Here is a 17,273-nt window from a genome sequence, read left to right on the forward strand (position 1 = left end):
TATGCCTTGGGGGAAAAAAAGCAACCAGACACACCAGCAAACACATGCAGAGACCCTCACACACACACACACACACACACACACACACACACACACACACACACACACACACACACACACACACACACACACACACACACACACACACACACACACACACACACAAATATACAGTACGGACACAAAAAACAATGAGGACAGAAAGAAAGGGATGGAGAAAGAATCTAATTGCTATAATTATGATCGCCCACTCAAGGAGTAGAAAAACACTATGCTGCAATAACAATTACAAGGTATTCAATACAAATCCTGTGAATTCATTTTTCAGGAAAAAGTTGCCCAATAAGTTAATTTACGTATGTTTGTGAATAAAGATTGAGGTGGTTTTAAAAATGTCCAGCACAAATGTAAAAAGACAGCTGGAAGAAAAGCTACTCAAAAATCTAATTCAGTGACATCGTTTCCAAAAGAGGACAGAGACTGTCTCATGATTATTACACGCTGCAGTCACTTTCAATGTAGCGGTTAATGGGATAAAAACCATTGTGTCTGGCTTGAACCAGCGCGCCCTCATTTGAATGGTGGCAGCTGGTCTAAGAGGCAGGGAGAGAACAAGGACGCGGCTTTGACCTGGTTTGAATGGAAGGCCGCTAATTAGAACGGTGATTACTGGTTGTTAGCGCCGCACAGGGGACATGCCTGAAATGTGAGAGGGCTGCAGCTGGGGAGCTAACAGAGAGAGAGAGAGACAGGAAGAGAGGACAGGACTGGAACGAGAAGAGAAAGCAAGCACAAAACAGAGAAAAGCTGATAAAGGCAGAGGGAAAGAGAAGGTTAGACAGAGAAAAGGACAGAGCGAGTGAGTGAGAGATATGGAGAGATATGAGGAACGAAGGCAGAGAAGAGAAAGACGAGGCCAAGAACAAAGTGACACTGAGATTATGAGAAAACATTAAAAAGGGGAGGGTACGAGGCAATAAATAAGGGTCATCTTGAACCTCCGTCCCATTTAAAATCAGGAACAGACATCTCTGGAGAGGAGAGGAGGTACAGACTCTGCTCTTTCCTCTACAATGAGCTGGAGTCTTATTGTGGTTTTGACCCAACCATCACCATGAATGTAAACCCCACTTTCTGTGCATAGAGGAGACAACACAGCTAACCACTGATTATCATATAAAAACTTTTATTCAAAGTCAGATTCATTCATAAGCCATTCTCAGAACACAGGGTTTCTTTGAATCACCTCACATCCTCACACGTATTATCCATAAAGCTTATTAAATTCTGTGGGGTCTGTGTGTGTGAGGGCGTCTAGCCTGGAGTGAGGTTCTGGATGGTCTCAAGACGTTCTTGGTAGAGAGAGTGGAAGGCCCGGGCTAAACTGAGAAGTGGCCCATCACAGTTCTCCATCTCCTTCTGCAAGAGACGAACATGAACAAGCAGCGGTGGCTGTGCTGTTGTCGAGTCATACGTGAATACAATACAACACATCTGATTATGCACAAAGCCAGACAAGATCGTCATACTATACAATGACCATATGGAAATACACTTACAGCTGAGGTCTCGTGGTACTCCAGCCCCTGGCTTTGAGCCCATTCCTGGGCAACGGATGCTTGGACCTCCCTTCTAGCAGACAGGTCTGATTTGTTGCCCACCAGGACACCTGAGACACACACACACACACACACACACAATACACAAAGAAAGCTGACATGAAAAGCATAGAATACTGTACTGATTATAATATTAATTGCTGTCTATATTCAGTACAAGGCACAACATTGCTTAGGCTCTATATAGCTGATGGTCATTTGATTCTGTTAATGTCCATTCATGCATTAGGTGTGAGAGACAAACTAAAAGAATAAATACATTTTCATTTAGACTGGAGATATCTTCCATGATGCAGGGAAGCGATCAGAATGGAGAATACAAGAATGTATTGCTTCAGACTTCCAATCATTACCTGGTTAAAAATGCACAATGTTCCACATGTATTTACATGTTTCCGTTCAACCAATTTCATCATCATCTGCTGCAGATCACAGATTTATAGGTATCGGTTTATACTGTGGCGTATGTCGGCCAAAAAGTAATGACAATTGAAAAATATGTTTTGGGATCATTTAGAAACAATGTCTCCACAGTCATGATGTTCACCATATTTTTAACTGTAAAATGTCCAGGTCAGCATCGGTCTTAAAAGTCCAGTACCGCTCAGAGCAAAGATCCACCATTGTTCCACAACTCTACAAGATATTACACAGGAATTCTACTGGGCACGATAGCATCGCGTTCCAGCTGTGGTTTTATTCCATCATGGCATGTTTCAGAAGCGTTTTGACAGATAGATAGATACTTTGTTCATCTCCAAAGAGAAATTTGCAGTTCCAGCAGCTCAAAAGGTGGACACACAAGGGCATGCAAAATAAGAACAAGAACTACTTTCAAGTAATGAGCCTTTTCAAGTAGGAGGTAAAAATACAATACAAAATACAAAATAACAATATAAGAAAAAATAGTGAAGTACAAATAAAGAACTAGGCTATCCAGGATAAACGTCTTAACATCTGGCTATACAGGATAAACATCTGTAATACAGGATTTGTCTGATTTGGCTGACTTGCTCTTTATCCTTGCACCATGGCCAAGTAGGCAACATACTTAAATGGTTTTGGTCTTTTTTTTGCTTGTTTTAATTGTGTATATTGTTAATATACAATTGTGAGTCTGCACAGCGTGTTTTATTTTGAAAAGCTGACTGAATTTTATATGCTGTTCCTGTGTCTGATTCCCTTCCTGGCTGGATCTGCTCTGTGCAGCTTGACGCAGCTTCCTTTAAAAATAGACTAGGCGTATATTCTCTGCGGAGAAGAGCGGAGATCCTCGTGTGGGACGCTTCTGAACTCTACGTCCATGTCCGGTGGAATCACAAGCATTGCCTGGAATGACCACAATCAGCTCCGGCGGCCACGTCGAAGCTGAAACGCCACACAGTCGCACCGCTGGAATCTGTGGGTTACTCTTCAAATTCATGTTCCACAACTTGTTGACCTGTAGAGGCTGTTACCTGGAATGTGGAGGCCCTGGCAGTGAGCACGAACTCTCTCCATCCAGTGGCTGCAGTTGGAAAAAGACTGCTCGCTGGTCAGGTCAAAAACCAGGCACAGCAACGACAGCTCACCCCACTATGGAAGGAAGGGTGACGGGTGGTGATATGGTGGGAAAGGTTGTGTAGGTTTCATGTGTAGGGAATGAGAGGGATGAGTTAGTATAACATCAGCTTACTTCTTTCTGCTTCCGAGACAAAACACATAGTACGTCAGTAGGTCCCCTGTGTTTGTACTTTGTGTGATGATCTGAAGCCCTGGATGGTGACTTTCAGTAGTTTCATGCAAATGTAAAAGTCTAGAGGAGCAGTCTCACCATTTTTTCGCAGGCTTCCACTAATGTCTGCTTCCCTGCAGAGTCTATGATGTAGAGCTCCTGGAGGGGAAAGGCGAGAAGGGAAGAGGTGTTATACATGGATTTTTAGTCAAATTACATGGTTTTAAAGTTCCTATTTTCTTTGGCAAGGGCATTAATGTTCTTCCTACAATGCTGCCCTGTTGCTTACTGAATACAGATGAGGAACTAACAGTATTGAATGTCTGGAAAAACTTCTTCCACACTCAGTGATGGATTCTGATTCTCAATACCCACCTTCAGCGATTTAGTGAGCTTTATTATAAAAAAGAAGCAAAAAAATAGAAGCAGCATGGTGGACATAGAATAAGAGAAATGGCTGGACTCACCACACTGTCACTGGTCTCTGGGATGTTCACACATTTCATTAGCAGCTCTACTCCAGCTGTCTGGTGGTCAAACACAACCAAGATGTTAGTTATAATGTTGTTTAAGTAATATAAAGCTAAAAGACCTTCGTGAAGCCTGCAGGCCATGCTTCCCCTTTTTTGTGACTGTAAAAACAGGTGCTGTAATGTGTTTTTATAGAAAGCACCTTACTGTAGTTCTTTCTTCAAAAGCTGCAGTTAGTCAAATGAGATTGTAGCCATTCCTGTCAACATATATTTTACAGCTCCAACATACTTCTGACTGGGGCTTTTATGAAGAGAAGAGAAGAGAAGAGAAGAGAAGAGAAGAGAAGAGAAGAGAAGAGAAGAGACATTTGGCTGTCATACAGTTGACACCCTACACAGCAGCACAGCAAACTGTCTGGTTTGATTAATTGCTAATGTCTAAACATAAGCATCACTAATTAGCAGCTTGGCTTGAAAGCAGCTTCACCTGATGTTTAAATTTTGACCAAAGCTTCTCTCCTTTGTCTGCATTACTCTGAATCATATTATTCTTAATGTCTCAATAAAGAAAATGCCTTTGGGGGGGGGGGGGGGGGGGGGGGGGACTACCAGCTCTGTTTAAGTCAAAGAATGATACAAGCCCCATCAGGGCCCAGCAGTGGTAATAAGAGACATAATGAGTCTTTATGGTTAGTGAACATCTAAGAGTAGAGGTTTACATTTATACAGGGTTGACAGTTTCCACGCTGCTAGTTTGTCTCCAGTCATTTTGACAGATCACTATCTTTTCGTTCATATGGCAACTTTGCCTATTTAAAACATGGACCAACATTAGCATTCATTTGGGGCCGTGTTTGAGTCCACTTGATGAAAGTAAATATAAATTTTCACTCTCATTTTAGCTATTCTAGCAATTTTGCTCTCCACCAACTCCTGAGGGCTCTTAAGCTGCTGAATGCTCCACTTTGTTCTCCAGCGAGTTGCTAACTTTGTCTGCTGTTCGGATCTAGACAGTAGCGTATAACAAGTTTTTCAATTTTATATAAAAAAAAAAACAGTTTGCTGCAGCTGAAAACAACGCTCATGAGAGCCATGAGAGTGAACTAAAATAGTAACGTTGTGGGCCAGAAAATCAAAACAGTGAGTTGAAAGACAATATAAACATGTGGATGTCACATACAAGTAGTCTTGTGATCAATTGAAATATTATAAAAAAAAATATTAAAAAACACTGATTATAGCCACTAAAAAGGGAAGTTTGTCATATTTTGTGTGGATGTTCATTCAGTGTTGATGGTAAATGTAGTCAATTAAAGCAAAAAAAAAAAAAAAATACTCAGTGCTATACTGACTGAGAAAGCTGACTTCTCCTGCTTGCAGAGCAGTGTCGGCAGTTCCTATATGTACCGGGATGAATTGCACACAAGCATCTAATGCCCACACCCACGCCGCTGTGTATCACTTTCTTTGTTGGCCAAAACATAGCGTTAGATGACAAACATTCTCAATAGTCATCTTCTCTCTCATCCCTGCTGGATTTGGTTGTCTTTTCCAATTTATCTTCAGGATCCTGAACAAGGTCTCCAGCACACTTTTGTGTGAGAAATAAGAAATAAAACTTTCAAGCATAGTAACGCACACACAGGTTCTTTCGGGACTCTTTCTGGGTTGGCGTCCACAACAGCACCCAACAAAAACTGCCCACGCTGAAATTCATTACAGCAGAATGATTCAGTTTCTGCTGGCATCGGAGAGCAATCTGAGCAAAGGCACCACCAGTCACTGTTTGCTCTCTGCAGCTCAGGTTCTGAATGGTCCCCGCAGGCCATATCCTCTCGCACTGCTAATGCGGCCGTTGCCTCTGCCTTTCTGCGCTGCATTTCTTCAACTGTATACTTGGCTCAAATAAATACGGCTGAATATCTGAGTCAGCCAAACAACTGTAAAATCTCTCCTCTTCCTTAACATCCTATGTATTCATATTTTGGGATGTCATTTTTCGCTGTTGGAAATGTAGTTAGTTTCCAACACAAGAAAAGAGAACAAGGAAGTTTTGTTTTTGAGTGGCAGCACGCCCGTAGCTACCCAGAGGTGGAGACTAGAAGCTGAAATAGCCTGTAGTTCTTTCGTGACACCACTTACAGTTGACATGACAGAACTGGTACTGGAAGAACAATAGATTTTGCAGCAAGAGAACTCAGCTTTCTTGGCCAATTAAGCATGCACTGACGATTTTATTGCTTCAATTAAGGACATTTACCATCAACACTGATTGGACATCCACATACAAGATAGCCTTTAACGAAAAAAGCCATAGCTCTCAAATGTTGAACGTTGTCCACACACAATCAGCCATACAACAAAGCCATTTTCTCTAAATAAAACAAAAAACTAAATTGGCTACATTTGAATTTACATTTGTAGGAACTATGTGATCAAATACTAAGTAAAACAATTTTGATTCTGATCAAACATTAAACACAATTTATGGAACTTGACAGTTGTGGCTGGTATGAAAGTCTAAACTAAAATGACCAGAAATGGAGTTTTCTCTGCTGTTTAAAGAAGGAGTAGATGTTTGAGCTTTGATAGAGAGTCAGAAGCAGGTGGGATTTTTTTAAATTAATACAGGGCAAATAGAGGAGGTAGATATAAAAGGGATAAACTGCAGGCAGTAGAGGGTAAGAAGGATATGATAAATATGGTCTTATCCCAGATGCACAATCTTCACAAGCTGCAAGATCTAATGAAGTCCTAAGTGGACTGGATGGTTGCAGGCTGTCTTTCGCCACTATGTATCTGCTGGTATGAGATCAGTGGTGACCTTGAGGAAGCAAGTCAAGGTTTCTACACATCAGCACCAAACTCTAAATTGATCTGATCTCCTGAACTCACACTTAACTGAGCATGTCAAACGCCAGAGACTAAACCGCTGAAAGACACACATACTTTTCACACTCACTGCCCTGATGAAACACACATACACACACCTCAGTTAACATTTACCTGATTGATACACAGAAACGGTTCATAACAAGGATCCAATGGTACACACACACACGCACACACAATGCAGCGTCCCCACTTCGGAGCGGTCTAATGAGCTGGTGTGATGCAGAGGAAGCCTCTCGCTGGAATGTCAATGAGGGCCTATTAGTAACAAATAAGCTCGGAATATTGCTAACGGGCCGTCTGACATTTTCAAAGGAGGACGTGAGCAGAATGGCCGACAGCCTCCACTACCTTACCCTTCAAAATCAAAAGTTGAAGAACATGAGGGATGACTTAGGTGTCTGCACAAGGTATAACTCTTCACAGTCTTTTTCACATTAGTCACAATGTAAAGGACACGCTGTTCCCTGTTTCCAACTGCAGAGAAATCATACAGAGAAGGTCCAACCTGATACATTCAGCATTGCTTAAAACTGATAATGGTAATGCAGTCCTGAACGTTAGGTGTGTTTATGTGGTGTGCAAAACATTAGGACAATTCTGCGGTTTTTAGAGCTGTATCAGAGCCTTGTTGTCCTAGGGTAACAGTAAAGTCAGAATTATAGGGTTTATCCCCTTGGAAGGTGTGCTCAGTACATTTCATGTCTATTTGTCCAATTAATTTTGATATTACTTATGTGGAAATTCTGGGCAAACTGTGGTACACGAGGGAAGGTCAGGGGTCATCAGAAGTATCGATTCTAAGATTCATCCTACGGGAGCCATCAATATCCACAGCGCATGTTACAGACAACATCATTGACAAAAGTATAGGGTCAGGGGAAAGTTTTACCCTGGCAGTAGTGTGAGCCAATAGGTCAGGTTAGATTATGAATATCCATAATAATTTTCAATGTGAATCTGTCTGGTAGTTGTCGAGATATTTGTCAGTGTTCAGGTTGCAAACTACACTGAAAATTGAAAATTATCGTTTTTTCAATTTCTGCTATCATTACCGTTATAGGAACTGATCTAAACAGCAACATTTAATATACGTAGTAACTCCTGGATTAAAAAATTTGAGTGAACAGCTTCAGAGTTTTGAAAGGTGGAGTTTGGCTTTCATGAAGCACTTTGCGCCAAATGAGCAAGATGTTAAAAATATTTCAACTAATACCATACAAGTGGCTGGCTTCAAATAGGTGTTTTAACAGTTGCATAGCAACAACAGAGACTGTGACCAGCACTTTCCCATGAGCATTTGTTTCACTGCATCCAGCTAATAAAGTGGGGTCTGGTGGTTACAGGGTCTTAAACTACAGCTACACATGCTAACCTGCATGCTTTTCCTCTTACTTTCAATGTGACATCCCGTTCCCTTCATTGATTTTTATTAACAGTTTCATCTGTATGTTCTGATTTCTTCTTGTTTTTTCATATCATGCAGTAGTGCAGTATTAGTAGTGCATGTGTTGAGGCTTGCCTGGAGTTAAGCGAGCACATACAGTATACTAGATATACTAAAATGCAGCACTATTGCAGTGCCTCTCTATTTTGTTAATAGTCTACTAGTTCAACATGATCAGACATGTACAGCATGACAAACAAGTGGGTATAGGTCTATGCAGTATGGAGAAACTCAACACTGTTGTTGTACAGTGTGTGTCTGTGTGTGTGTGTGTGTGTGTGTTCCTTAAGTACCTGTTCTGGTGGCTTTCCAGAATCCTGCTGTATTAATTATCGACATTCCTGTCACCTCAGAACCCCCAATACTGCTGACACAGCAAGAGCTGAACAAACACACAGGCAGACACACACACTTGGCTCTTGTCCAGTATTTTACCCACCAACCTGTCCTGTACCCTAACCAGCTACAAGGCTTAATAGTAAACTCAGGAATGAATGTGTGCAAGTTGTGCTAGTGCATGTATGTATGTTCACAAGTGAATGCACTGCACCTGCCTTCACTTGCATGGGTCATTTAGCCAGTTGCCCCTAAAACTTTGACAGAGGGAATCAGTGAGCAGTCATGACCCCATATGTCACAGCATCATGTTAATAATACAGTTCTCTCCCTCATGCAGACTAGCATAAATAATGCAGATTAGTCTTCTCTGCATCAGCATTAATTGGTACATTATGCTGTTTTGCAGTTATTCCTGTAGTAGATTTAAGAGACCTCTGAGGGTCCTTCAAAACCTTGAAAGCAGTTCCACTGAAGACTACACTATACAGTATGTAATATGATCATGGTTATCAGTGACCACAATTAGTCTCAGTGAGTTGCAGCAGATAAATAATTACTTCTTGGGTAAATGCTATGACCTCAGGCAAAATTAATGTATACTAAATTAGATATTTAGATATTGATTGACTTGGTAAATTTGAAATATGTGACTATACATGATTAATTATGCAGCCCTGCTCCACAAGTACTTCATTGTTATTCAACTGCACTGTCTGTATCTGTCTGTATCTGTCTGTATGCTGCCTTGTAAGATCTCTACAGGTATGAGTACTCTGGGGGGTCTCCTGGAAAGTTACTCTGAACAAAGACTGGATAAAAGTGTACCAACTAAAGCAGCAGACTTTGTTGATTAACACTGATTCACTACTGTAGTGCCAAGTAGGAATGAACAACTGAGTAAGGGATAAATATTGCAGCACTTCATAGGACATGGATTGGGTTATTCCCTACATACTGTTGTCTGTTCTGGGCTGGCAATGAGCCACAACTAAACTTCATCGAATGCTTCTTCAAACCCTATTCAAAACCTCAGTTACCTTCCCTGAATGTAAAAATATAAGCCTGTGGCTAGTCCCTGACTAAGAGCTCAACCCAATCCCTGAATCCCTCAAACCATTGTTTTACAATCCAACTCCTCTGTTATGATTCTGTGATGCGAATATAATACAGTGTGTCTTTAGTATTATGAGTGTTCTCCACATACACTGCAGTATATTTGGAATTGCATGGTACATGTGGCAATATTACCAGAGATCAAACCCAGCATCATTTTCTTTCCTTTGTGTTAATGCTCTCACCATGCTGTAGTTCTTCTGGAAGAGAGTACCATCACTGTGGAACATATGGGAAAGGGCACTTTTCCCCACTGCAGCATCGCCTATACAAACACACACACACACACACACACACACACACACACACACACAGAGAGAGAGAGAGAGAGAGAGAGAGAGAGAGAGAGAAGGGATTTAGGTTTTGCCACAATGTCAGGTTAAAGTATACAAATACAGCCAGATTCACCAGCATTTGTTTGGTGTCATATATCTACTACCCTAGTGTTTTTGTCTGTGATGCAAAAGATTGTAACATCTGAGGTATTATAAGTGGCACTGATGAGAGCAGAGTCAGCAAATGGTAGTGTTTTACGTCCACACTGAACCCTCACGATACGTAAACAAACTCAGTGTTTGTACGTTTAGGGAAGTATTAGACAGAGGACCTTGTATTTATCTCTAGTGTTTAATTCCGCTGATTTGACTACGGCGGGTTTAGAAACGTTAGCAGATTTGTTAGCTTTAGCACTAGTACCGTTAAGCGTAAGTAGCAGTAGGGTGGACTAAATTTACAAAACCTTACCGACAAGCAGGCATCTCGCCCTCAGCTTTACCATTACAGTGGATAACTTCCAGACACTCTAAGTAAACTCTGGTTGATGCTAAATACACCCTACTTTCTGTTTTAGCTGTCTATGCATCGACTTCTTCCTTGTACCTCGGCAACATGGACACAAAGCGTCTCTTAGCAACCAGTCACAAAGGTGTTTTATTGGTTCAGCCAGCAAGCACGTATAGCGCGTGGCTGTGCTGTCATTGGTTCTTAGGTTAGGACGTTTCCTTGAGTTTTTTAACCCGGAGTTTGTCTGTCAGGCAAGCTTCCTCAACCTGTGTACGATTACGGCTACTTATACCAAAATAAACGGTGTCAAGGTCCGACCATCGGCCCGATTCGTTGGTGGGACACGGTTGTACATGAGCAAAACCTGCCCGTGAAAGGCTAATTTGTGGTAAGGAGGTCTTCACGTTTACAAGCAAAGCCAGGTAAGACCACCAGAGGGCAGGCTTTCTTTCTCCAGCGTCACAAATCACTTATTTTTACAAGGACTTAATTGAATTTTTGTGGCGTTTGTCACGCTGTTGTATCGCTTTCACATTTACAGTCAGATTGTTACAGTTACATTTAGACAAAAAACATATGTCCTAAGTCAATATAACATACATCTAATCTTTCCTTATGACACTGACACACCTTAGAAACAAAACTTAGTTTCATTAAATATCATTTTCTGATTGCAATAAACTATATCTCCTCGTCTACTTCTCTTTTCTGCTACCCTTTAAGGTGGGAAAAACCCCATCAAACAAGTAAGGAAGCGCGAGTCCTTGTAGCGGTTCAGCCTCGGCGCGCTCCCTCACAAACACGTGCGCGTGCTCGCTGTGTTTTCACTGGGGTGTTTCGATGAGGAGCGCTCCGTCCGAGGCGTGACAAAACCAGGCGCGTTCACGTGTTCCCCACCGGCTCCTGCGCTGAGAGAGAGACACACAGCATCATCAAAACACTGGCTTACAGCTCTGCCCGGATATCGAATTTAGAGGTTAAATTAAAAACAACAACAACGGAGAACACGGGAGGCTGTGCGCCACGGAGCCTAGGAGAGACGAGCATCCATCCTTGCAGCAGCAGGAGCGGCGGTGCAGCTTGCAGTAGCAGGAGCAGATTCAGGGATTTTCCGTGTCGGTTTCCCGGTGCTCCACACACCCTGTGCCTTTGAGCCAGCCGCGGGGAGGAGGGGAGGACCAGAGAGGAGGCTGTGCAGAGAGGAGGAGGACCATGGAAGGGATGCAGGCATACGGAGCCGGGAAAGCCGGAGGAGCCTTCGACCCTGTCACCTTCTTCCAGCAGCCTCAGACCATTCTCCGCATAGTGTCTTGGGTGAGTGGCAGAAAAATGAAACAGAAGTTGGTTCTCTGAGCTGCAGAGTGGCAACATAGACCACTCACAAACAACCTTCCGTGCAGTTTACACGTGCATGTAAATGTGGATTTAAATCACATTCTTATTGTTTGTTTACTCCAAAAGGCTTCATCAGTGAGAAAAACATATATTCCTATGGGACTGAAGGATTCAATAGAAATTATCCTGCTTTATGGTACTATATTGTTTTTTGTACCAAATATAGGCCTACCAATATTTTATATCTTTGACGCTCCTTATGTATGTTTATTGTACTCAACATAATGAAAATATATTAGCCAGCAACTATTGTTTTCTAATAAGCTTAATGAGAGCACACAGCCACACTTAATAGATTTCATAACATATAATTTCATAATAACTGCCCACCCTCCCTTCCCAAAGGAGGAGGAGCACTAATGAAAAGGGAAAGCAACAGTAGGCTCCACTTTGAAGAAGGATTGTAAACAGATGGCAAAAAAAAGTCTCCTAAACTGTTCGAGGCCTCTTAGTGCAGGTGGTATTTTATGTGAATGATATGGTAGGCCTATCGGTGCAGATTGAAAATTCCATATGAAGTGTGATATCGATAATATGAAGATTTAATTCTTTGTTCTGGAATCCTGGAACTTGCATGTGCATTTTGGCTTCTAATATGATCACACTACATTAAATAACTCTAATAGAGATTTATATGATTTTTTTTTCATAAGGGAGAATGTCTGCCACTCCTTCCCACTGTCTCTATCTTTTTTTTTTTACCTATAAATCTATATTTCTAGTTAAATAAATCACATTGAAGGTCCTTTCTACTTCCACTTTTAGACGTCACACGTAATGTTTAGACTTGCAGGAAATCGACATGTCTCTCCAGGAAATGGTGTCTGCTGATGTGACTTCTCTCTGTTTTTTTAATGGTGATTAGATCAAGATTACTTATCACAAAGTGCAGGTTGTGTTTCCTGTGTCTGATTCTGCCAGGTCATCACCTTGTTTACACTTCATCACAAGGAATGTGTAAGTTTACTCTTTAAGTTATCTGGTTTTGGTTAAATGCACACAGAAAACAAACAGCGTGTGCTTGCCTTTGCAATCCTGCAACCCTGCTAAGCACAACAGCGAGCGTATCCGTTTGTTCTGCGTGAAATATTGAGGGAAGGTCATTCTTAACCGTGTCCCCACTTTACAGCAGAAAGTCACACAGTTGGGATTATTTCTTATTTATAGGACTGTGTCTGCATGTCCTTATATAACACCAAGAGCCTTTTCACGTATGCTGAATGAATAAAGAGGCGGGTAAAGTCATGTGGATACACAAATTCTGCTCTCCTGTGAAGTCTTGCTGACATGCTGGTTGTTGAAAACATGGAGTCACAAGGGCTGAGCTGTACAAAATGTTTACAAAATAGGCCAAACCAATGCTTTTAGTAGTTTTATGTCAATCTGTGTTGAGAAAGGGAAAAAAAAAGACGGATTGTCAAGTATTGTCACACTATGGTCCTACTTCTGCCACGTGTGACTAAAGCTAAACATGTGACTGATAGTTAACTTAATGTTCACATAAAGCATTAAATGCATCATTGCATCAAGTGTGAAAATATGTAAATGTGAGTGTGTTAAAACTTTATCTCAAAACGTCTCATAAAGGCGAGTCCTGTGTGAACACTGTGTGAACACTTCACACTCATGTAAGCATAAGATGTCGTTTTCTTAGAATTATTATATGAGGTCACGAGTCTGCTTGTACATAAACACCGACAGCGCTGTGTAAAACATAATTCAAACAGAATGAGTATACAGTATATTTAATGTTTGACCTCATCAGCTTCATTGATTTTTGTAAATATCTGTTTATTCTGAATTTGATGCAGCAACAGGAGCAACAAAAGACTGGGAAAGTTGTGGAATGCTCCAAAAACACCTGTTTGAAAAAGTCCACAGGTAAACAGATTCATCGGTACATAGGTGGAACACTTACACCTCTAGTAGCTGTAGTAATTATGATGGGAGCAACGGAGGAAGTCAAGTGAGTATATTATAATTCGGAGGAAGGTGGGGTGGATGGATGGTTCAAACAAAAAAAGGACTCTTACCCAGGTACCCAGTAGTTTTGGTGCCAAACCTACGCAAACTGCAGCTGTTTCACAATGATAACGACATGAGGTTGATGTGGTACGACGAACATCCACCTGAGCGAATGATCACATTCGCTTTTATCTGTGTTTTACACAACTTCACAGCTCTGTTGGAATCAGTGTTGGTAGTTTCAAACGCAAAGGAAGCCATTAATTTGGTGCAACAGGTTTGATTTAAAAAATGATATAAGTCATTAGATCACACAGTAGACCAAATTATTAGGATATCAAGGGCTTCGTTATTTGCACTGTAGAATATCAATGTCACTATTTCCCAGAGTCTAAGATGATGTCTTCAGATCAGGTATGGTAGTGACTTTATAGGCCCTTGTGTGTGGTAGTGACTTTATAGGCCCCTGTATGACCCCCCCCCCCCCCCAAAGGTGTCACCAGAGCAACAGCGTGTTTCCATAGTAACAGCCACTGCCTGAGCTGTGATGTTTTGTGTGATGGTGCTAAAACTCAGTTTGCTGTGAATTGAGGGGGAGGAGACTTTCAGCACTTTTAACATTTGGTGATGGGGGACATCAAATGTGTGTGTTTGTGTGTGTGTTTGTAGAGAGAAAGAGAGAGAGAGAGAAAGAGATTAGTTTATGAATGGGGCTGTATGTGGAGGTGGTATTAAGTGTGTGTGTGTGTGTGTGTGTGTGTGTGTGTGTGATTCGGCCTCAGGGAGTGAGTTCAGTATGTTTGTGATGATGCATGATGGACGGAGGAGAGAAGAGATGCAGATAGAGTGAGAGAACCTTGTGTGTGATATTTTTCTAAATGAAAAAATAATGCTAATTGAATTTCTTTATTGAATTGAACTGAACAGAATCGACCTGTCTTGCAAAGTTCAGATGGCATCATGGTTTTACTTCAGATCTGTAGATTGTTTTTTTTTTTAATTCTGCTGCTTTTCAGGGATTTGGGTTATTACCAGGGCAATGCGAACCATTTATGAAATCCTAATGCACCTACAGTAAATACAGTGTTTGCTTCTGCTTTCTGCTTTATTCAGCTGAAGGAGTGTCTGTGCTTTCAGACGTCGACATGCCCAAAGCGCAGTTTCTACATTTGCAGATCAAACTTCACCACTTAACTTGGCACTAGCGCAGAAAAGAAAGTGATATTTGCTTTCTTTGCAACAGAAAGAGGAAATGTCTGTGACAGCCACCTTTGTGTGCACTGATAGTGATAATAACATCCGGCTGCATCTTTCAGTTCATCAAAGGTTGGTTTCACTTGCGTGAGATTCCTTCTTTTTAACATTATCGAGAGCATTCTGACCCAGACTTATAATGAAGTATTATTTCAAAGATGATGAGCTGCTGAAGAAAGCGCTGCTTTGCTCTCATCTTCTCCACCATTAAAGCGCTCCCACATAAGTAACGTGGGTTAGCATTTTAAAATTAGCTGTGATGATGATTAGCATTTCGGAGGTCAGGAGATTTTATAATTGGTGAGTAACTTTTTGATGCTGGCAACACAACCACACACTCTGCAGTGCGGCGCATTCTCTCAGCTCCATGTAAAACAGGAACACACTCACACACAAACACCCGGTTTGTTAGTGCCTACATGTCAGAATTCAGACACACTTTGAAAGCTGTTTTAATAAGGAAGTTGCATATTTGCATTAAAGGCCTTTAGGTGCTTGCAGTCTTCATGTTGCCAACACGTGTTGCATGTGTCTGCAGATCTAAATTGGCCTCTCTGTATTTTTGCGTTTAACATTCATACATGAGCCAAGCATAACACCCACCTGTCAGTCAAATAGGATTGTTAATACATATTGGTATTTGGCTGGTCAGTGCCATTAAGTCCCTAAACCCTCCACTGGTTTGTCAACACAATCCAATAGGGATAAATTGTATTGTTTTTTGTTTTAAACCTCAATCGGACAGTAGTCTTACGTGTACATTAAAACAAAACACACAATGTGCTCACATCTACTGTGGCTTTCTTTTGACTTCAGTACTGTGGAAAAGTTAAGTAAGTGTAGTGTACTTCTATATTTTGTTCATCTTGCACCGCCTGTCCTGCAGCTTCAGTTAAAGAACCTTTTACTGGGATAGAAATCTGACAAAGAAAGGCCCCACTGCAGCCAGCCAGTGCCTCCGGAGGAGAGATCTGTGCTGGGCAAGCAGGTCCCACAGAGCCCACAGAAGATGGTGGCAGTTTTTGCATCTAGAGAATTGTTGGAGTGGTAGGGAGCAGCAGAAAATCCTACGTGCACATGCAAAATATTGAAAAGAGACACTTCAGAGACTTAAAAATCTGATGTTTAGCATCAGTTACATCAGTCCATTTCTTCACTGAATGACAAGCAAAGCAAAGCTGAAGACTTGTTCTCCTGATCGGCTTCAGCAGATGTTGGATTTACAGACCGGCCCTGCTGTTAGCGCTCTGTACTACATCATGTGGTTTGTTGGTCTGATTGGTTGAAGATAGCCTGTGATAGACAGTGAGAGACAGATGGTTCATCCAATCAGCTGCCAAGTGTTTTTTTGAACATGGCTTCTCTTTTCTAAACAGTTTCCAAGGGTGATATCTCAGATGGTTCTTGTTAACAAGCCAAGATTAGAGGAGGTATTGATCAAACAGTATGCAATGCAGTTGTAATTGATGGGTGAGACAGTTTTGTATTCAAACAATGGCCGACAGTTTACATTGCTGAAGAGAGCGATGAAGTCAAGGAGTTAAAAAGGGGAAGGGTAGGATGCTGTTCTCAGATAATATGTGTTTATCACAATGTAAAGAATTTCCACGCAGGAGTACAAAACCTTTGATCAATAGGAACAGGATTTCACGAAGAGCAGTGTGCTTATTATCATGTTTACTTGAGGTCTACGGAGGCGTCCTGGGTCGATCCTACGGATCACTATGGGCCTATATTAATGGATCAGTATCAGATAAACAAAAATTTCTGCTACGTTGGTTATAATATGTTCTTCATCATTATTCACTGTGACAAATTACACAAATAAAGAAAGTCTTACAATACAGAAATGAATGGAAACCAGCAGCTTTGAAAATACAGCTGTGACGGAAAGAAATTGTAATTTGTCACAAATGGGCCACAACGTGTAAACACACTGGTATGGCCCTTTAAGATTAATACAACATCCAGTGAAATTGCTCTTTAAGCCTGATGAACCTGTCATACTGGCTAAAATCAAATGCAGAAGTAACTGAATGACCACCCGACCAGACCGCAGTTCTACCCTCCCTTGATTCTGTTATGTTCGGCTTTACGAGATTGAGGAACCGTCTGTTTCCTAGCGGAGATGCAACCTTGTTTTCTGGAGTCATCGGATCACGTTGTTACTAATTGCCTCCCAAGTTCAAGTGGTGAGAGATAGTGAAGCAAAAATAAAAAAAATAGAGGCATGTCCAGGAGAGCAGAGTGCGTGTGTGTGTGTGAAGGAGTGAGCAGGT

General features: G+C 41.4%; 2 protein-coding genes across 3 annotated transcripts in view; one reads left to right on the forward strand and one right to left on the reverse strand.

The window, feature by feature from the left end:
- Window positions 1-1,201: 1,201 nt before the first annotated feature.
- On the reverse strand, window positions 1,202-10,477 carry ift27 (intraflagellar transport 27 homolog (Chlamydomonas)). Its single transcript, XM_041934066.1, has 7 exons — window positions 10,342-10,477; window positions 9,783-9,862; window positions 3,801-3,860; window positions 3,433-3,492; window positions 3,077-3,194; window positions 1,560-1,669; window positions 1,202-1,419 (listed from the first exon to the last, which is right to left on the reverse strand). The coding sequence occupies exons 1-7, from the start codon at window positions 10,373-10,375 to the stop codon at window positions 1,315-1,317; spliced, it is 567 nt and encodes a 188-aa protein (XP_041790000.1). The 5' UTR covers window positions 10,376-10,477; the 3' UTR covers window positions 1,202-1,314.
- Window positions 10,478-11,281: 804 nt separating this feature from the next.
- LOC121627437 (synaptogyrin-1-like) overlaps window positions 11,282-17,273 on the forward strand; it is a 25,013-nt gene continuing 19,021 nt past the window's right edge. For both annotated transcript variants that reach the window (XM_041966351.1, XM_041966360.1), the window contains exon 1: window positions 11,282-11,694. In XM_041966351.1, coding sequence (XP_041822285.1) covers window positions 11,593-11,694 — 102 coding nt within the window. In that variant the 5' untranslated portion in view covers window positions 11,282-11,592. The remainder of the gene's footprint in view (window positions 11,695-17,273) is intronic.

The sequence above is a fragment of the Chelmon rostratus genome, chromosome 3, assembly GCF_017976325.1.
Source record: "Chelmon rostratus isolate fCheRos1 chromosome 3, fCheRos1.pri, whole genome shotgun sequence".
NCBI lineage: Eukaryota > Metazoa > Chordata > Actinopteri > Chaetodontiformes > Chaetodontidae > Chelmon > Chelmon rostratus.

What these genes read in the sequence shown, in the direction of transcription:
- ift27 (XM_041934066.1), bottom strand. Translation starts at nt 10,375, where the DNA reads ATGGTAAAGCTGAGGGCGAGATGCCTGCTTGTCG. An exon ending in CCAGGGCCTCCACATTCCAG is followed by an intron (nt 1,670 to 3,076) that starts GTAACAGCCTCT and finishes TGTGTGTCTCAG; the next exon opens with GTGTCCTGGTGGGCAACAAA. An exon ending in AGTACCACGAGACCTCAGCT is followed by an intron (nt 1,420 to 1,559) that starts GTAAGTGTATTT and finishes CGTCTCTTGCAG; the next exon opens with AAGGAGATGGAGAACTGTGA.